Source organism: Bufo gargarizans, chromosome 3 (assembly GCF_014858855.1).
Source record: "Bufo gargarizans isolate SCDJY-AF-19 chromosome 3, ASM1485885v1, whole genome shotgun sequence".
Taxonomy (NCBI): Eukaryota; Metazoa; Chordata; class Amphibia; order Anura; family Bufonidae; genus Bufo; species Bufo gargarizans.
In genome coordinates, this window is record NC_058082.1 from 580,843,560 (window position 1) to 580,866,052 (window position 22,493).

Sequence of the window (22,493 nt, forward strand, 5' to 3'; positions counted from 1 at the left end):
TCCTATAGGGACAAATGCCGGCATTCAGGCAAATCTTCAGTTTTTTTCGCCGGAGATAAAACTGTAGCATGCTGCGGTTTTATCTTTTGTCTGATCAGTCAAAATGACTGAACTGAAGACATCCTGATGCATCCTGAACGGATTACTCTCCATTCAGAATGCATGGGGATAAAACTGGTCAGTTCTTTTCCGGTATAGAGCCCCTGGGACGGAACTCTATGCCGGAAAAGAAAAACGCTAGTGTGAAAGTAGCCTAAAATATTAAGTTTAAATCCCCCCTTTCCCAAATTTACATATAAAATATATAAACAATAAATAAACATATTACATAGCGCTGTCCAAACTATTAAATTATTAAAAAATATCTCCTATGCGGTGAGCATTCGCCATTTTTTAGTCACCTTGTCACCCCAAAAAATAGGATAGGACTGTTCTATTATGGGCCGAATGTTTCATAAAATGCTAAATGCACGCAGCTTTTTTTTTTGTTTTTTTTTGCGCGGTATTGAGTATCGCAATACTTTTTTATGGTGACGAAAGCGAACCAAAATTTTGGTATCAAAGCAACCCTATGCCGATCTGATCGGCGTAGCGTTGTCACGATACCAAAATTTTGATTCGGTTTCGATTTGGCGACTAAAAATTTGATTTGGCTCCTAAATTTTTTTCAGTTCAGGAGCCAATGGCTACTAGGTATTTTTTTTTTTGTCTGGAGCACTGTTCTATAAGGGGCCAGTAACACAGTCTTGTGCAGTGCACCATGCTGGCTGACAGTCCATTGGTCATGCCCATACTATTAGATTAGGTGGGCTGCCCAACACCTTCTAAATACACCCTACAAAGCACTGAGACACCCCAATCTCCTCAATATCACAGGGTCTGGCTGAATCTTGAAAAATGATAAACCTGAGTGTCAAGCCTTATCATTGCCTTGCAAGTCCCTCCACAAAAATCCACACTTCAAGCAGCTGAGAACTCTAGCACAGTAGAACTATATGGGTCAGCGTGTTTAGGCTGCAAAATAAACCCTCAAATGTGGTCATGTAATAAATATGTGTTATTGACCATACTCAGGAGGACTCCAGTGTTTTTGAAGTTCAGGACTATATTACTCTGTCCATAAATTGATGCCTTCACTGGCTATAGAAGTTTCTATTTTTTTTTTTATAATTTTGCACCATTACGGTCATGGCTGCATAGTGTTTCTCTGAGTACATAAATCAAAGTGTAGCTTAAAAAGAAGTGCTTCGCTGGGAAAAAAAAATTGTACAACCCAAGCATCTCTTTGGAGGCCGTTGACTGGGCTCACTTGGGGGGAGTCATGCAGAAGTACAGTTACCTGCCAGAGCAGAAATCTCATGTTTACTGTAGATTTTTCCGACATTTAAAGGCATCATTCCAGTTCTCATATTGTTTCCCATCTGCATAGCTATATGACATCTTGCTTGGGAAAAGCTTATTATTTTATAACGTTTTGCAGCAGTTATCAAATTAATCTGTATGTTCTTTAATTTGGACCATGATTATTATTTTTTTTAAACGTTCATCTAACACCATAAATAAGTAAACCATATGGTCGATCATATTACCAGTTTGTGCTGCGCAATGGCGTAGCTATAGGGGATGCATGTGTTGTGTTTTAGCTTCTAAAGGACGCATAGAGCCTGAGGCCACCCAAGAGAACATCAGCACTATGTAACCACAGAGCTGAGGGACTGCAATGTATTCATGCTAGATTCCGCTGTATAAATGACTACTTAGAGAGAATGTCCAATCTGCACAACCCCTTCAAAGAGTGAAGCTCACCTGGTGGTTAGCTGCTCGCCAGTTTCTGTTTTTGGAGAGTGACTTTCCATACAACCACTTATGAATAATGGTCAACCATGGTCACATTGAGTCTTGGTGGGAACTTGGTGGAATGTGCCCTAGTGGGGCATAAGAAGATCATAATGGTCTATCATCTTCATATGCTCCAATAAGGGCATTAGGGGCATGGGTTATCCAAATGGTTTCTTGCTATATTTTATATATAAATTCTAAACTTGGTGACATCCTCATTTGATTCACAGTAGAACATAAAGTCCTGGATAGATGATTAGTCTTCTCCGGTGGTGCTATGTCTTGTCTATTATGCAGTATACACATACCACATATTCTGGTATCTAAAACTAAGATTAGGTTTGCCACAAACTAATTCCTAATTTTCATTACTTTTTTTTTTTTTTAAATCCTAAATTGTGTTGAGCCGTGATGATTTAAAGCCATTGATGTCCAACTTCATAACAGTTTTTCTGTTGATCTGAAAGGAATTGAATTACCTTACCACCTACTATGGTTCATTTGTAAAAAAAAAATTTGTAAGAGTAAGGTCTTCATAGACCCGTTCTGCTTGTGACATATGCATGTGCCATGCTCTATATCCCCGAAAATTACTAATGTTGGCTGGTTCAGATGTGGTTGCTCTATCAGTCTTCTAGAGAGCCTAAACTCCCAGGAAATTGGCCCTTTTTTTTTAACAACCCTCATCTTTAACATTGCTTTCATACCATGCTGGGCTATTTAGGTTCGACTGTCACTGTGTGATAACACACGGGACCTAATTTTAACCACAAAACAAAAGAAAAGTGTCACATCAAATACGCCTGGGACCAGCTGTTACATTCCTCTGTCCAGCAAGTAGAAGGGGAGGTAAAAGCAGGAATGTTCTAGTCTGGTGTGAGGGTTCCTACATACACAGACAAGAGCCACGATCTACGAGGACTCACACTGACTGTTGATTGGTTTCTCTTATTTACCTAATATTTCATAGTAAAATCATCATTTGGAGGACAAGATTGCTGAGATGCCTTCTGTTGCTCGCATTCCTAGGCTTTTTCACATACCACATAGTTGTCATAAGCTGGTAGCAGCATCTTGATGCATTCCTCGAAGTCCAAGGATACATTTTAGGCCACCAGAGTTAGAGATGCCACCTGGCCCTAGGTTTAGTGCATGACATACGTCACTAGCTGCTGTTGGCTCTTAAACCAAATGTTCCACTAACACTGATGCCTCCTTGTCTCATTCTGGAATGGAGAAGGTGTCTCCATGAAGACATGGTTAGAAAGATGTTTTCATTATATGGAGTCAACCAATATTCTGATAAGGCTTTATTCATTATTTAAAAGGGTATTCTGGTTGTGAGATGTCATTCCTCACAGGATAGGAGATGACTATTAGATCATGGGGGTCCTGCTGCTCAGATCCACACTGATTACGAGAACTGGCACTCCATACCACTCACAGTCCCACAAAATAATTGGTGGGCATGCACATTACCGTGCCATTCATCTCTACGGGAGTTCTTCTTCTTCAGTTTCTGGAACTCATATAGATTGTGCATGTCTGACCTGGTGCTTTGTTCACTTCGGAGGGCTACAGAGTACCTGTTTTCATGATTGGGGGTGTGCCAGCGGTAGGACCCCCACCAATCTAATATTTAGCCCCTATCCGAAATATTCTTTTAAGTAAATGGAAGTAGATAACTATTCATATGATATTCTTAAATTTAGATAGGAGTGTATTATATAACTGATGCTTAAAATAAGTGGTTTCCTGTGACGAAGTAACCCCTTTAAAGGGAACCTGTCACCGGGATTTTGTGCATAGAGCTGAGCACATGGCTGCTAGATGGCCGCTAGCACATCAGCAAAACCCAGTCCCCATAGCTCTGTGTGCTTTTATTGTGGAAGAAAAACTATTTGATACATATGCAAATTAACCCAAGATGAGTCCTGTCCCTGACTCATGTCATGTACAGAACTCATCTCGGGTTAATTTGCATATGTATCAAATCGTTTTTTTTACACAATAAAAGCACACAGAGCTATGGGGACTGGGTATTGCGGATGTGCTAGCGGTGATCTAGCAACCCATGTCCTCAGCTCTATACCCAAAATCCTGGTGACATATTATACAATGTCTGTATGATTGACCACTGGTCTAGCTGAACAGCAGTTAATTTTCCCTACAGCGGCCACTACAGGGGAAATGTAGTATTACATGCTGCCATTCTTGTGATTATAAGAATCGATGCTACAGAATTGGTATTACAAGGAGAATGCAAGTAGTTACTAAAATAGACATGTTTGGAGAGGAGACGGGTCCTCTTTTAAGGGTTTTTCCAGAATTTTGATACTAATGACCTATCCTCAGGATAGGTGATTAAATATCTGATTTGATGAGGGTCTGACACCCGAGACCCCCACAATCAGCTGTTTGAGAAGGCACCGCCGCTCCTGTGAGCGCCCTAGCTTTCTCCGGGCTTACCAAGCACAGGCCGTACATTGTATAGTGGCGTTGCTTGGTATTGTAGATCAGGCCCCTTCACTTAAATGGGAATGAGCTGTGCCTATGCCACGTGACCGATGAACATGACGTCACTGAAGAGCCTCTTCAAACAGCAGATTGGCAAGGATGCCAGGAGTCGGACACTCTCTGTTCAGATATTAATTCCAGAAAACCCTTTAAATATTTTACTATTATTAGTTTTATACGTAAAAAAAAAAAACACAGGGTCCAAAATAAGGTGACTCCATCTGAAATGGACTATGCAGCTGGTCACTTAGCACTGTGGTATGTGACGTTTTTTGAGAAGGGGGGTTATTTGCAATTAACAGATTTGTCTGCTTTATCTGTGTAGGCGATTGACAGCAATAGCTTTTAATATGCAATTAAAGTAGTTTTCCCACTATAAGAAGTTTATTGCTAGAGTATGCCATCACCTCCTCCCGGGTCACTCACTGTGCAGAGAAATACAACACCGCCCCATTAACTGTAGCTGCTGCTTCAGAGCTGCGCTCAGGTACATATTGTATTCTTATAGTTTGCACATTAGGTGACACCAGCACGAGTTGTATGAAATGTTAACCTCAGTTCTGCACCGTCCATATCAATCTCAATGCCTGTTTATCATACCTATACGTAAAGACATATTCTGTGCTGAAGACGTTCAGTTTATGGAAGCGGCTTCCATTTCTATATATGGAAGGATCCTTCTTGATATATACCCCCTGTCTATGTGTCCCTTTCCCTCACGTGCTCTGTACTCATTTATTTACTGTGCTTCTGAAAAAATGAGACCATTAGACTGGTGCAGACAAGATTTATACTGGGAGGACCTCGTACAAACAGCATACTGGGTTAACACGTCCCGCTTGCTGGCAGTATGGTTCTTCGCAGTTTATTCTTCCGCTCTTCTGACCCATTGCCAGTAAATGCAACATCTGCTCCGGAGTTTTTATGTTTAGATGTAAAAGGGTAACGTGATTGCGATGTCATTCATCCGTAATTCATGGAGAGGTTTATGAAGGGAAATCTGTAGATAAAGCTTTTGTGTACAAATAATTTAGAAATAGCTGAATATTTTTCCATAAATAAATTAGAGGATTTGACAACCATGGCTACCTAAAGGCCCCATTACACGGGTGTATCTCATCTGAGTGTTTCATTCATCGAAGTCATACATGTGGTCAGATTCAGGAGCGTAACAAGTAAGCACAGGGCCCCATACCATACTTGAAATGGGTTCAACTTAACCATATTCATTATCTGCCCTGTTACTTTTCCTACATTCCTTTAGCTCCTATGGTGTTATGGTGTAGATCTCCACTGCCCAATTCACTCACCTCCCTGATCATCCACAGTGATCACTAATTGCTTCTGACCTATAATTGTAGGTGCGACAATCTGGCAACCAGACTCCATGGCAGCACCACTGGACATTGCTTCTCCATTGTGTCTCTCTAGTGTTGGGACAGTCTGTTGTGGAGGTGCTACTAATGGACTCACAGCTTGGTGGTTTCAGTAAAATGGCACATGACTTAATTGGTACAGTTCTTTGGTGGGTCCATAACTTAGTAGTTACGGTTCTTTGGTGGACACCCAGCTTAGTTGTTTGTTCTCTGGTGGGCACACTGCTTAGCAGTTAGTTTTCTGGTGGGCACACAGCTTAGTGGCTACATTTCTCTGGTGGGCACACAGCTTAGTGGCTACATTTCTCGTGGGCACACAGCTTAGGGGTTACAGTTCTGCTGGGCACACAGCTTAGTGTCTACAGTTCTGGTGGGAACACAGCTTAGGGGTTACAGTTCTGGTAGGCACACAGCTTAGTGGTTACAGTTCTGGTGGGCACACAGCCTAGTGGTTACAGTTCTGGTGGGCACACAGCCTAGTGGTTGCAGTTCTCTGGGCACACAGCTTAGTGGTTGCAGTTCTCTGGCAGGCAAAATGTTTAGAGGTTACAGTCTTGAACAAACATCTTGAGCAGCTCACGTTAACAGCATACAGAAGGCCACTGTAGCTTGGCACAATGCAGACTAATAACAGTTTCAGTAGAATGGCACATGACTGACTTGGTACTTTGATGTTCTTTGATGGGCATATTGTCACGTTCGGGTGTGGGAGGGAAACACCACACCGAACATAGGAGGGAAAGGGGTGAGGGAATAAGTCCTGGAAACTAGGGAAAGGAGATGGACACCTCCTAATAAAACCCTAATCAAAGACTAACTACCAGTATGAACAGACCCCAGAGGTAGTTCATACACCGGAATACCTAGTGTCCTAACTCCCCCTATAGGACCCTGGTACTAATGTCAGGACTGAGACAACCTGTTCCTCCAAAAGGAAGGACGAACAGGAATCTCCCTCAGGCGTTAATACAAATGATAGGGAAATGCAACACAAAATAACCCAAACAATATACAAAAGGGAAAGAAAACACTTCAAGTAGCTATGGCAGCACCAGGAACTCAGCTGAGATCCACACACCAGCAATTCACAACTCAAACGGAAGCTAGAAACCGCATAGCATAGTTAGTTATCTGGTTTAGAGGTTACAGTCTTGAACAAGTGCCTTGAGCAGCTCACATTAACCAGCCTAAACAAGGCCGCTGTAGCCTGTTACAATATAGACTTGGGTCTTGTTCCTAGTAGGAGCATCATGGTTTCACATTGAAAGTGGTCTAGAACCACTTGCAGACTCCATAGGATCAATCTCAGTCATGGAGAGCTGTCTCACCCCAACAGATCTAAGCAAAATAGCATTCGATTTGGAACCCAGAGACCACACTGTTAGCAGTCGGCAACTGCTTGCCATGTTACAGCATAGTTTTGCCACAATTTGTACAAGATTAAACATTGCCACAAAACCAGCAAATGTAAGTACACCCTAAACCTGGCCAGTAGTTTAGTTTAGAAAAGATTGACACCCTGCTATATGTCCATTCGTTAGTAAACAGTACTATAGTCCACTACGAAGTGTATATGTCCTGCTATAGAAGAACCAATCAAATCCAATTTAGTAAATGAGAAAAACTTTACCTTTTTCATCATTTTAATTTACATGTTGTCCAGTGTCCATGTCTGTGTTTTATCATTTATATATCTCACAGCTCAACTACAAATGGAAGAAATTTTGTTTTAAAAAAGGTTCACGAAGTGTTGATGCGTGGTTAGTGTCACGGTGGATTTTCTGAAAGATGGGTCTATTTAATTTGATCACATGCTTGCTTGGTAGCTTATGAAGCATGAACATTTTTCTTTGGTGTCCCTCTTGAATCAATTATCTACATCTCTGCAAATTTTACCACTGAGATTCAGAGCCAAAATGCAGACTCCTCACACCGTCCTGCATTCCGGCCTAATGCCTATACGATAATTGCATGAACGTTCTAATTAAAGATCTGGCGGATTCTCATCTGATTGTACCGGGAGTGAAATAACAGTCCGAGCATTAGCCAGCAGTGTCCCCTCGTAGTCCAGGGTCATTGAGTAAGATAGTTGCTGTGACCTGGGGCCATGTATCCGGATACTCAGCTAACACAAATTGCTCTATTAGAGCATGGATGGCAGATGGATGTTCTCACATGTGAATTTCAGGAACATGAAAATGAGTCAAGAAAAACCTCAGTTTACCCCATAATTCTGTCAAATTAGTTATATGTTGAAGTGCCCTCCCCTGTTCCTGTTAGTCTTTCATGTTCATCTTTTGTCCTCTATTGGGAATGACTACTATTATTTCTTAGTATAGTGGGAGAGGTCTGCAGAATTGCCACACATGTGCTTTGCCTTAAAAAAGTAATCCTACCCCTTGAACTTTTATTATTTTATCCCAATAAAATACATTAAAGTTTGTGGGTGTAACATGAATTTTTTTTTTTTTAAGTTCAAGAGGTGTGAATACTTTTTCAAGGCACTCCATATGTTCCTACATGTTTTACCTAGAGACAAGGAGGCATTACTGCCATTGTCTATGCAGCAACAAGGAGGGGGGCGCAGGGCAGAGAGGATGGTAGTAGTGGTATTTGTGACCCTGAGGGGTTGTAGTACTCACAGTGCACGGAACTTCCCAGGCTGTGCACAGTAAATGGAGGATGCACCCTTTCTTTCCTTGGGGGCAATCCCTAACGTTTTGGGTCTCCTGTCTGCTGGGGTTCCCTTGATGTTAGGTGGCTGGTAGAGTGCAAGGCAGCGGTACAGATGCACGGCTGGCAAAAGGTTGAGGGAATTAATGACCAGGCCTGTTTGGTTGAAACCGATAACAGTCTCTTTACTGAAAAATGATGAGAGTTGCAGTACACATAGCAGCACTAGCAGTCCATAGGTATATCACAAGGGTTACTTTTTCCAGTGGCTGTGTATGGGCAGTGACAATGATGGTGGCAGTATTCTGAGTCTTTCTCCAGGGGTGCAGATCTGGCCAGTCCTTCTCAAAGTGTGGAGGGTGCCAGAGGCGATTAACCCTTTCCACAAGCAGCAAAGTCCTAAACCATAAATCAGTGTCACCTTTACTATAACGCATGGCCTTAGTGGTTCTGGACCTTCCATGGTTGTCTGTTCTCTTTCCTCAGGGGTATCCTCTCAGTTAAGCAACTCTCTGGTAGCTTTTAGTTTCAGGAGCCATGTCTCCTGGAGGAGGCTTCTCTGGGCCTACTTTGTAGTAGCTTGCACACAAAGGTCTTGGCTGTAGCTCCGCTCAATTAAGACTTACTAACCTGGGATGACTTAGGTCATCAGCCTGGTAACCTAACCAAATCTGCCATTGTAAATTATATATTGCTTGTAAATTGTTGTTCGGTATACATAGTGCACAAAAGAAGTGCTTTAACATCAAATCACAACATTTAAATGAGTAGCATCAATGTAACCTTTTGCAGTGTCCCTCTGGGGCACTGCAGCATGACTATCTGTTCCTACATCATTTACAGGTAAAGACAGAGAGGCAGTACTATCTGTTCCACAAAATGTACACAGACAGGAAGGCAGTACTATCTGTGCCAATGTTATTCACAAGTAGTGACAAGAAGGAACTACCATCTGCTCCTACATCTTTGCATAGCCATGTACAATCATGATGCACACAGAAAAACCAGTCTTCTCTGCTTAATCTGAACTGCAGCAGATGTAATAGACTTCCTAAGGCCAGTTTCACACTAGCGCTTAGTATGCAGCAAGCTGATTCAGCAGGGAGCAGCCTGCTGGATCTCTCTGCATTGCTGGTAGCTCAGGATATTCCCCTAATGTCTGATAGGGACCCACACCTATCTTTAGAATGGAGCCCGCAAAGTGGCGGAGGGCCCTCCATTAATTTCTATGGGTGTGCCAAAAATGGCCCACAGCTCCATTCTCTTCTATGGGGCTTAAGGAAATATTTGATACAGCGCTGGGGTATTTTCAACACTCCCATAGAAATGAATGGAGGGCAGCCGTGCATGAGGTCAGAGAGAAGAAGCTGTCAGCTGAGCTGCCTGATGGAGCAAAGTAAAAATATACCATCAGATACTAGAGAATCTCAAGGCTGTACAGAGAAAGGGGCTCAACATTTTTAATAAAGACCAATTGAAAACGTGTTGTTTTTTTTTAGCTCAAAATGAATACAATTCAGTAATAAATAAAAAATCCCCCCCCCCCAGAGGTGTCCGTAGCCTTGAAAGATAGACCATCAATACTTGATTTGTTGAGTTATCCTACCCCTAGCACCCCCCGCCAGTCAGCTGAAAACTTGAATGCGACTAATTAGCTGCAGTCAGTTGCAGTATATAGAGCTGATGTGTCTTTTTAAACCATAAAGGAGAGGTGGACCTTTGTGGCCCCTTCATTTAGCTGATTGATGCAGGTACTGGGAGTCCAACTGCCAAAAATTAGACTAGTGTTTGATGTTGGTATTTCCACTCTCAATACCCCTACCAATCAGTTTTTAAGTGGGTCAGAAGTTAATAGGTGTGGCCTATGACCTTTACTAAGTTAGGGCTCATGCACATGACCGTATGTATTTTGCGGTCCTCAAAATAAGGTTTCACAAAAAAAAAAGTATGACATGTGTGTGACATCCATGTTACATCCATATTTTTTGCTGTCCTTGTCCGCAAAATGAACAAGTATAGGACATGTACTATTTGTTTACAGAACGGACTTGTGGACATATGGCATGCACAAGGAGTCATTTTCCGTTTTTTTAGAGGCCCCATTGAAATAAATAGTTCCGCATATGGGCCGCAAAAAAATAAAAATAAAAATGGGACACAGACAAAAATACATTTGTGTGCATGAGCCCTTAGGCTGCGAGCATTAGGTAAAAAAGTACTTGCTCCCAGACAACCCCTTTATGTTCAGTTGAAGCCCATATTATTATACAATTCTTTCTTTATATACATTTCCAACTAAAGCATCATTTACTATCCTAACCTATGGACTCCTCTTATGTTTGTGACGGCACTTACTCAAGTTGAACTGATAAGCTGCAATGTATTGAAAAAAATGGTCCATTGGGCAAAACGACTGCATGAAAATAGGCAACAGGAAACATCAATGTCACACAAGCTCAAGAAATGCACGTGTCTAGTCTACTGTCTGTTCCAATTTATTCCGTTCTGCAGATACCAGGGGCAGAGGCTGCGGGAGGAGGGGAGGGAAGGCTTCTTTACTTCCATCTTTTCCATAGGAATATCTATACATCCACACCATTCTCCTTGGCCCAACTCTACTGTATCTCTTGCAAATTTCAAAGCTCAGTCATTATACTAGAGTTTATTTAGCAATGGTAATAGTCACAATATATTTACCTATAGAAATCACGTGATACCACCCGGGGTGTCCAGGTAAAAGAGGTGGAATTGGGAGACCATCAGCTGACACTGATGAGCAGCACCATATTACACGACGTTCGTAAAAAAAATGAGCCAGAGCTTTAAGAAAAGAAAATTATTCAGTAAATGTATAACCGACGTGACTGTATTTACAGCTTAATTGACAGTGGTGTGTGGAGCTGTGTGTATGGATATCATGAGTTTATGATGGATCTCGTTCACATTCAGTGAATATTCTAATGTCTGGTGAGTGTCATGACCAAGATGGATCTTATGAACACATGATGGTAGCAAGAGCTCATGATAAATCTCATAATTGTGTGTTGGCTCCACTAAGTATGGTGATCTCCTTAACATACCTAGGATGGTGGCAAGATAAGTTTCATGAACATTCTGGGGATCTTATGGGAGCCTGGTGGATCTCATGAACATTCGGTGGATTTTATTAAAGTTTGTTGGAGCTCATGAACATATGATGGGTCTCATGAACATTGAGCAGATATTATGAAAGTTTGATAGATCTCTGTATGTGTGGCATTGTAAATCTGGTGGATATAGTGGTTTTTGTCCAATTTATGGTGGGTCTCGAGAGTGTATGGTAAAACTTATAAATATATTTAGTGTATATGGTAAACATTTAAACATCTTATTCATAAATTTAATGTGTTTAAAGCTAGTTGATATACGACCTTCAAAACTCATTGTCCAGTCACTGTCTTCAGGTGCCATACAGATATTATATCATGCCACCAGATGACACTAAAATGATACCTTTCTAGTATAAAGGCCTGGCACTGTCAGGCATGTTGCTGGACTAGGTACGTAGGCCTCTGTATAGAGGTTGAAAAGAGGCACCATTGAATGCTATTGGTGAGTGGGCTTATGCCTTTTGGTCAAAATGTACACTAATGCCTCTTGTACAGCATGCAGTATAGGGGACTGTACACTTTATTATAGCGCTGAGAAGCGAGTTAGATCAAAGCATAGCGTTGTGGATGTGCGATCCAGTTCTGTTTCTCCCCCTGATCATTGAACACTATTCAGGTTGACCTTTATTTTTGGGCTGTATTCAGATGACCATCGTGCAGCTGCATTTTACCAGTGATCTGACTTCAGTTCGTCTGAACCTTGGAAGATCCGGTGTTGCGGCTGCGATACGGACAAATGCGGCCTTACGATGTCAAGTATGAAGGAAAGGACATGTTGTGGGGCTGTTCCCAGTTTAGGCAGCTGACTTATTTATTATTGTGGGGGAAAGGAACTTGTCTATTTGTGCATTTGACCAACCAAAATAGCACCGTGTGTTGACAGCTTTACTGGAGTCATGTTCTGACAAGAGATTCTGCTATTGGAGCTAACATGCCCATATTATGGGACCTAGCACACAGAGTTCTCGATGCCTAGAATTTTTGTAACTAAAACAGTTGCCTCTTGGTTATAGTTGCTTTAATAGAAAAAGTATTCCACATATAAATGGTCCAGAGTGCAAATCTTTTTTAATTTTGTCCCTTTCCTGTAGCATATCCATTTTCAGCTAATTTGGCAAACCCCATGGTGCAAACCCACCATGACTGGACGTAGGCAGCATTTACTGGCTGAAGGCTTTTGCACTTAAAGGGAACCTGTCATGTGGATATTTGATTATGATCTAACTAATTATATACAATCATTAACTACTAAAAAGTGCCTTAGATGTATTCACTTATTGGTGTGACAGATGGTTACCTCATAATATACACACAAAGATGCCGCATGGCGTATGCTAATGAGCTGATTCAAGTCCAGCGTGATGTCAGTGAGTCCAGCGTATATTTAATTCAGAGCTGTAGCCACTCCCCCGCCCACCTGCTGCTGATTCCTATGGAAACAAACTGTCATTCAGCAGCAGGTGGGCGGGGAGAGTCAGGAGCTCATGAATATTCAGGACTCATCATTATCAGCTGGAGCTTTTCAATTCAAGATGTTGGCAGATTGACTGGGTCAATTAAAGAAAGTGACCCAGCATTTTGCTAAGAGAATCGGTCACTTATTTATGTTGCCCTTAGTTAGGACACCATAAAACTGGTGACAGGTTCCCTTTAAAGAATGTGTTCTTACTATGTACTGAATAACTCACCAGTTATCATCTTATATTTTACAGTTTGGGATGCATCCGCTGTGATAGTGGATTCCGAGAACTATAACGTGCGACAGCTTGAATTTGAAGGTAACATCATCCTGAACTATGTCATAACTATGGTTATATTGATTAATGCTTGGATTGTTTTCAGTGGCTTAAAGTGGTTTTCAGGTCTTTCGGTAATGATAACTGAAAGCCAATAGGTGGGCATCGGACACCGAGCACCCCCACCTACTTTGAATGGATTTGAAGAATAGCTCAGTTCAAAGTGTAGTGGCCATGCTGGGATACTGCATCTCACCTCCCATTCACTTGAATTGTACTCCAGAGCTGCATTCACAATTCTGTAGGCTTCAGAAATTAGTTTTTTTCCTACTAAAATATTTAAGGGTAGGTGATAAATGTGTGATGTGGAAGCCCCACCACTGAAACCCAAAACAATTCTACAATACAAGTCTCTGCTGCAAGGAGGAGTTTAACTAGAGCAGTGGTCAAGCATCTGTGTTGTCACTCCAGGGGCGGATTGGCCATAGAGTCTACTGGTAATCTTTACCTGTGGGCTGATGCCCATAGGGTCTCCCAAGCCCTCCTCACTGCCGCTGACTGGGTACATACTACTGGGGGAACTATAGGGGTCATTGTTAAAGGAAGTCCAGGCAACATACTGAAGGTAGGGCTGGCCTGGTGTTGTGGCCACCTCACCTCCAGAGCTCACTGCTCCATATCCATATTAGCGACAACTGGAGGAGGACAGAACATGGCAGCTATTGATGGCCACCACAGAGGGACAGTTTCTGGGAGGGTATTCTGTGCTTCACTGGGGTATTTGGTTCAGTTTGATGGTATTTTGTGCTGCACTGTGGTATTACTGACCCTGCCAACTTGTGTTGGCCCAACTTAAATCAATTTGGACCCACCTACAACATTGGGACCACTTTTAGTTGTTTTTCCAGGGCCGCTTTAAGATCCCAGTCCGCCTCTGGGTCACTCCATGCAAAGTAATCTGAAAATGTAAATCTTTCCGTACATAACAAGAATGCAGATAAATGGGGGTTGTCAAACATGTTATCATTAGCAACCAGCAGAATTATAAATGCAGCTCTGGAGTATGACACTGAGACACAGTGCGCAGTGTGTCTCTCCAGTATTGATGATGATTTGGTTCAGGCATATCGCGCATTGTGACAGCCCCTCTTGCTTAGGAAACATTTTTGACAAGTGGAGGTCCGAGTCCCTATACTGTTAACCCCTGCCTCTCTCAGGAGAGACCAAATAGGCCGAAGGAGCATAGCACTGAGCGGCATTGGAGCCTCAAGTTGTGTATGTGCGTTATATAAGGCTTATCTACACTATGTATGAGCGAAAATCAGCATTGACATGTACTGACACCATATTCAGGATAATTTATTACGAGACATAATTCAGCCACTAGGAAATCAATATCAATCCTCTTTCCTAAGTGCTTCCTAGTACCGTGTGGACATGGAATATCCCTTCTGTGTCAGTGTCAGAGTTTCCTGCACTAAAATAACAAATATCACCAATCAACAGAAGTTCTTGAATTGCTGCCCCTGCCCTTTTAATATCGGTCATATTGGTTGTTGTCTAGCTTTCCGCCAATATGTGTGTGGATTTTCTGCTCAGGATGTTTAGTAATGCCGTGCTAAGTAAATGAGATTTCCAAAACTTCCTCTGCACAGTGCAGGCATTTTCTAGCGGTGCTGATTTTGAAATCTCCAGCATGTCAAATGTTTGTGCGGATTTTCAGTGCAATGCAAAAAGCGAAACAAGGAGCAAATCCAAGTCAAAATACACACGTGACACCTGTAAGAATCTGGGGCAGATACTGTGCGGAAACGCCTAGAGAAATCTGGCGGAAAATCAGCATAAACTACACTGCTGTGTGCATGTGCCCTTAGCCCTTTTGTTTTCCACTCCCCGTCTTCCCAGAGCCATAACTTTTTTATATTTTTTTCTGTTTAGCCTTATGGGGCTTATTTTTTGCAGAACAAGTTGTACTTTCTATTGGCACCATTTATTATTGCATATGATGTAGTGGAGAGCTGTAAAAAAAAAAAAAAAATTCCAAATGGGGTGGCATTGGAAAAAAATGCTATTCTGACAGTTTTATTGGGGGAGGGGGGGAGGGTTCTTACAGCATTCTCTGTGTGGTAAAATTGACATGTTAACCTCATTCTCCAGGTCAGTACAATTACAACGATACCACACTTGTATAGTTTTTCTTGTGTTTTAATACTGCAAAAAAAGGGGGGGGGGGGATCTTTTTATCGCCATATTCTGACCCCTATAACTTTTTTGTAGTTATGTGTACAGAGCTGTGGGAGGGCTCATCTTTTGCAGGGTGATCTGAAGTTTTCAGTAATAAAATTTAAAATTGTGTGTGACTTTGATCACTTTTGATAAAAAAAAAAAAAATTTGTGGGAGGTGGTGATAAAAAATGGCAAATTGGTCATTCTTTTTTATTTTTTTTTCCATTACACATTTCCCCATATGGGATTAATATTGTTGTATTTTAATAGTACGGGCATTTTCACATGTGGCGATGCCCATGATGTGTATTTTTATTTATTTATTAGTTATGTATTTTGATTTTGGGGAAAGGGGGGTGATTTGAACTTTATTTTTTTAAACTTTTTTTGACTTTTTTTTTAGTCACCCTTGATGACTGTAACTGGCAATCAGTAAATTGCCCATTGTGTTCTGTGATGACTGTATAGCCATCATAGAACACTCCATTTACAATATAACAATACAGTGCTGCCACCTGCTGGCCTGTATTGGTATATTCTAGTAATAGCTACCGAAGCCTGCTTGAGGCTTATGGCTATTACTATGAGGTAACAGGTTCCCCAATCTCAGCTGGGGAACGCTGTTACAGGTTCAGGAGCACGTGGCTCCTACTTCCAGACCACTCAGATGCCCTGGTCACATTTGATGGCTTATCCTTAGGATAGGATGCAATCAGTATCGGATCGGCGGGGGCTGGACTGCTGTTTGAAGAGAACGCGGTGCTTCATTGTTTACCTGCTGGCCGTTGACATCGTAGTGGTGAGCAGGTGTAATTGCAGTTCCACTGTCCCATTCACTTCAATGGGACAGTTCCTTCTTATTCAACTGAATAGGAGGGAGCCGTCTCATTGAAGTGAATGGGACGGTGGAACTGTAATTATACCTGCTCACCGCTTCCAAGTTGATGGTGAGCGCTGTAGCTGTACCTACAGGGGCGGATTGGCCATAGACCCTACAGGGAAATTTCCCGGGGGCCACTCATACCCTCTTGATGGTCGCAGGCCAGGTACACAATGATCTGCTGCTCAGTGGCCACAGGTGCCCTCCTGAACTCAACTTTATTACTGTCCTCATGATGGTGATACAGTTGAATACTGTGGTTGGGGCGGTATTCTGTGCTGCACTACAGTATTGCAGGCCCTGCCTTCTTCTGTTGTCCCTGCCTACTTGTTTTGTCCCGTCTTCTGTCAGTTTGGACCCACCAACAACATGGGGCCACTTTTAGTTTTTAGTTTTTTCCAGGGCCACTTTAAGTTCTCAATCCGCCCCTGCCTAATGGAGATTTAAAAGTTGGGAGGCATCTATGCTTGAGGCTCCTGTGCAACTTTGAAATTATCACCACACCTGTGCACTGCCCCTTTTATTATATTGCTATTTTTTATGTGGTAAGGGACATCTGGTCCCCTCGGGCACCGGGGCCTAGCTGTGACTGTAAGCTTTGCACTTACTGTATGCTGGCAGGATAGACCTTGCATCCTTGCGTGCTGGCCCTTTAAAAATCTGGATAGCCAAGGCCTGCTTACCTGTGCACTGACAGCCGCAGGATGCACAGTCACTGTTCTGGAGTTATTAATTCATACATACACTTGAGGAAACCTTCAGCCTATTTTGGTTGTCTCCTTGCAGTACAATTCCTCTATGTCAGCAGGGATATAACGGCAAGGACAGGCCGCCTTTCGCAGACACATTACACAGTTCTGCCGGGTAACCCTGGATAAACCGTTCTACACTCCAGGGACCTGGTCGCATCATTATAGGACGAGGTCTGGAGCTTGTTTAATGCTGTTGTTTTATTATTATCAGATTTAAATATTTGAGAATTAAACACAGAGGGGTAATTTTTAGCAATGCAAAATCTGTAACAGGGCCCCACGCCTAGCATGTGCCATTTATAATTCCTGTACCTTTTCTGTATGTCAGATGGGCGTTTAAAGGGAATGTGTCATCAGAAAATGACCTGCTATTTAAATCCCTTTAAATAATTCTTGATGGGTTTTTTTCTTAATTTTTTTATATTTCAAATAAAACCCAAAATCCTGCAGTTTTGGCACTGGCCACTATGTCTAATAATTGCCATCACATCTTGGTCTGTACAGATCACTTTACTGCAGTTTAGGCCTCTTTCACACTTGCTTTGTCCGGATCCGGCGTGTACTCCACTTGCCGGAATTACACGCCGGATCCGGAAAAACGCAAGTGAACTGAAAGCATTTGAAGACGGATCCGTCTTCAAAATGCGTTCAGTGTTACTATGGCAGCCAGGACGCTATTAAAGTCCTGGTTGCCATAGTAGTAGTGGGGAGCGGTATACTTACCGTCCGTGCGGCTCCCGGGGCGCTCCAGAATGACGTCAGAGCGCCCCATGCGCATGGATGACGTGCCATGCGATCACGTGATCCATGCGCTTGGGGCGCCCTGACGTCACTCTGGAGCGCCCCGGGAGCCGCACGGACGGTAAGTATACTGCTCCCCCGCTCCCCGCTACACTTTACCATGGCAAACAGGACTTTAGCGTCCCGGCAGCCATGGTAACCATTGAGAAAAAGCTAAACGTCGGATCCGGTAATGCGCCGAAACGACGTTTAGCTTAAGGCCGGATCCGGATCAATGCCTTTCAGTGGGCATTAATTCCAGATCCGGCCTTGCGGCAAGTGTTCCGGATTTTTGGCCGGAGCAAAAAGCGCAGCATGCTGCAGTATTTTCTCTGGCCAAAAAACGTTCCGATCCTGAACTGAAGACATCCTGATGCATCCTGAACGGATTTCTCTCCATTCAGAATGCATTAGGATAAAACTGATCAGGATTCTTCCGGCATAGAGCCCCGACGACGGAACTCTATGCCGGAAGACAAGAACGCAGGTGTGAAAGAGCCCTTCTAATACTGCCTGTAATGATATCACTTCTGTGTATAGATAAGATCGTATCCACCATTCACAATAGGTGACTGTCACAGTTTAGCACTTCTTTCCTTGTACAATTACCTATGCACAGGTCATAGATCATGCCCAGAAAACTCTACCATAGAAGTCAATGAGGTCGCCTCCTGACCAGTGTGTCTATGGCCCATGGAGCTGCGGAAGCAGTTTTTTTAATGCTGTTGAGAACAGCACAGGCAAGATGGCCGCCCCCATAATCAAGTTCAGGAAATAAAATTAAAAGAATCTACAATCAGAAAATTAAAAACAGATAAGAAAAAAAGAATGTGTGTCACTATTTAGTTTTAACTGGCAGATACAATTTTTGGTGGCACATTTTCTTTAAGCCACTTCGGCAACAGGGTGGGACTGGTAACAATGAGCCCCCTATAGCCAGACCCCTAAATAACAATACATTGCCATGGGAATTGTGTATGAGATTGTCTTCTGAACAACATTTTATTTTGCTTGTTAAAACATCACAACCGAATGATCAAAATCACACAGAGCATCATTTAATCCCTTCAGGACCTCCACTGTACATGTACGGCGGAAGACCGGTGTTTAAATATGGCGCCCGCTCGCACGTGCATTTTTTTTTCCTGTTCAGATGCCGTGGTCCAATGTGACAATGGCAATGAAAGCAGTCCGGAAGCGAAAGCTTCCCAATAATAATTATAAAAAAAAAAAAAAGATCAACGGAAAAATAAATAAGTACTATGGGAAGGCTGGGAGTGAAAAACTAAAGCGCAAAAATGGAAAATCGCAGGGTCCTAGGATTAAAAGGATTAAAGGACATTTGGTCATTTTAATAGGGTTGTCCCATATGGACGAGCCAAGAAGGCGCCCACCTACTTGCGAACCTGTACTTCTTTGGTCAGTAAGGAAGGAAGGTTATTTCCCAGTCTGGACCTGAGCATGTTAGTGGGCTGCCTGATTGGGTCTCCTGAACGGTGAGTTCTAGGTTAGTATAAATTTCGGGGTAGATTGATCATCCTCACTCTGAAAATTCATGTTCTCTTTATGTTAACATTGCTGCCATTGAAATTATTTCTTTGGGGCGTTACTTAAATTCTGTGGTTTAGCTAACCTGTGTGAGGAAGAGAATCTCTATAGTAGCTGTAGTCTCGACTTTGGTCTTTTCTGACTTCCTTCGGGTCCATCCACTGAGGTCCCAATCGGATGTGCTCCTGTGTTACATGCACCCGCACATTTGGTTAGGACCTCAGCAGAAGAGCCTGCAGTCAGAAAAGGAGGTCACCTGTTCACAACCAAGATTGGGGAGTTGACTGTGTGATGGAAGGGTAAGCTCTGCTGAACGTTTCTTCCTTCCACAGGTTAGCTTACCAGAGGCCTTGGGTAAAGCCCTGAAGAAACAGTTTCAGTTCTACACGTTTCAGAATCCCTTTAATTACACATGTGCTTGGGGCCCTCGTGTTCTAATGACTGGGAATGTTACTCTGCTCTTGTCTTCTTGTATATATTGGGTCAGCTGATGAAATGATTCATTGTCTTTTCTAATGACTATTCCTGTGATTCCTTGCAGCGGCAATCCTCACCTGCAACTACAAGTTAGAAAAAGATCAAGTCATCCGGTTGGAATGGAAGAAGGTGGCTCTTAATGGCGACGTCTCCTTTGTCTTTTTTAATAACTCGCTGGCAGGTAAAGCTGTGACATCTCCTACAAACTTTTTACAAATCAAATTAAGTCCGAATTCTAGCGCACATACCAAATTTCTTAAAATTCTGGCTCATAGTAATAGTTGGTATAGAGTCTGTGTTGGGACTTCATTTAAGGGCGGCATCTAAGGGATTTCACATATGGATTTATGTGCAAATTGCTTCACCATAGTAGCACCAAAAGTGACTGCCCATGACGTGCAGGTAGTATACAGGTGTGAGATACAGAGTCTTGGGGCAATAGAGAGGTTATTGAATGTAAGGTTAGGGCAGGCGGAATTCAAGCAGTATGGTTGCACAAATGTGGGTCCAGGTGGGAAGTAATCCAGAAACGCCAAATCCAGATGCAAGCAAACCAATATATTCGCTTTTGCCTCAGCTATAAGGTTCCTAGTTTATGCAATGTGAAGGTAGCAAAGGCGCGTATATATTAGGGGGGCTGGATAGTAATTATTTTGTACAAACCCTCTAGGTAAGATTTATGATTACCCTGCAGCAGAATTGTTGCGCCAAAAATGAGCAGAAAAATGTGTTACTTTTTGCCCTTCTCCACCAAGGTAGCAATAAAAAAAGTGGGCAAAGCATGGCCAGGAAGGCCAAAGCCTAAGTGGTCCAAAACATTTACCATTACTTATTCCAGTTTTCTGGCACAAGTAGTACCTGAAACCTACGTCAGCCCTCAGCTGGCATAGTTTACAGATTCTGGCACCGGCCAAGTTGCACCCGAATTATTAAGAGGCATAATAGTTTTTGTGCATCTAGCATCACTGTGTTCAACTTCAAGATCATGATTGGCATTAGAAACAGCAGTCTTCTTTCCCACTCTTGTTAAGTATTAGTAGTGGTCAGGCTGCAGCAGTGGGTGTTAGAAAGCTCCACTGCAGCAGGGAGCACAGGGGAAGGTCAACCATTGGATCATGTAAATAACTGGCATCTTGACTTTCTTGATATGGAAATCTGGCAGCTCATGATGTGGACGTTGTGGCAGACTTTTCAAATTAAAGCTTAAAAGGGGCTGTCCAATCTGGATATTTATGGCATATTCCAATATGTCCGATAAGTGTGGGTACCACATCTAGGACCTGCTCCTATCTCAACAATGAATGCCTCGTCTTGAGCTACCATGAATGGAGAAGTAGCCATGCTTGCACAGATCTCTCTTCACTTGTATGAGGCTTCTGAAAATAACTGACTGCACTTACTTGATCATTTTTGGAAGCTCTGGTGAGAGAAGAAGGTCCCAGAGGTTGGACTTGCAACTGTCAGACATTTATGGTATATCCACAGGACCAGCGTGCACCCTTTACCAGCCAACGGCTGGCAGCCCTGGGGTACGGGCACTTTTCCCTGTGGGAAGGTGCCTGAGAAATAGATTGTCTAGCTTGCTAGTTCCTGCAAAGGTGTGCTTGTTTAACAACTTCTGCTCATTTACTAGATTCTTACCATTCGCTGCCTGCCCTGACCTTGGACTGTTAATGTATTGCATGTACTCTGTCTGCCCTGACCTTGGCATGTCCCTAAGATCCTACTTGACCTCTTGGTGCTCTGCACCAGTATATTTGACCCCTATGGTTCAGCTGTTAACCACACAAAGACTACTCCAGGAGGTAGCAGCCTGGTGGCTCCACAGCAAAGAAGTCCAGATCTCTTTATAAGGGTTAAAGGATGAACACCAGGGGACTGCCAGGATAACACCCTTAGTTAAATCTGCCCAAGGTCGAATCTGTTGGTTGAGACCCTGTTACAGTATAACATAACCCTTTACTCTGTTCACATTTTCACCATTCCATCCCCTAGATTAAGAATTACTTCTCTCAACTAAGCCCAGGACTGAGAGCAATATCTGCTTCTATCTTCATGGATGGATCCTCATTTGCCTCTTCTTTGCATAGGTTGTCCATCCCTGCCCTTTATCGTCATGAGAGGAGCATCCCTGCCCTTTCTCTTCGTGGGCAGAGAATGTCTTCCAAGTTTTTTGACCTGGCTCCTTTGTAAATTATTGATCGTGACCACCACAGTTAGATCTGTTAGGAGATGAGACTCTGGGCACAGAGACAGGAGGGTATCTTTTTTTACTACCGATGCAGACAGGGGTATAGCACAAATAAATCATTGCAATAGTGTTCCACTGCATATGTTTCAGAGCAGAAGTCACATTTTCTTACAAAACTAAGGCTTTATAACAAAGGTTTATGGAGGACTTGTACCTAAATCAGGGCATCAGCAAGCTAAATACAGTCATACTATACATTTACCAGACTTCTAAATAGGAAGTTAGACAGAAACTACGTTTATAACAGAGAGCAGTTGGTGGTAATATGAGTTCCTCTGTGGGTGCTAAA

At 42.6% G+C, this 22,493-nt stretch overlaps 1 protein-coding gene across 1 annotated transcript in view; it reads left to right on the top strand.

Moving 5' to 3' along the window:
- Positions 1–22,493, top strand: part of JAM2 (junctional adhesion molecule 2) — a 107,485-nt gene that overhangs the window by 51,560 nt on the left and 33,432 nt on the right. The window contains exons 2-3 of the mRNA XM_044284334.1: positions 13,267–13,332; positions 20,018–20,134. Of these exons, the coding sequence (XP_044140269.1) occupies positions 13,267–13,332; positions 20,018–20,134 (183 nt within the window). The remainder of the gene's footprint in view (positions 1–13,266; positions 13,333–20,017; positions 20,135–22,493) is intronic.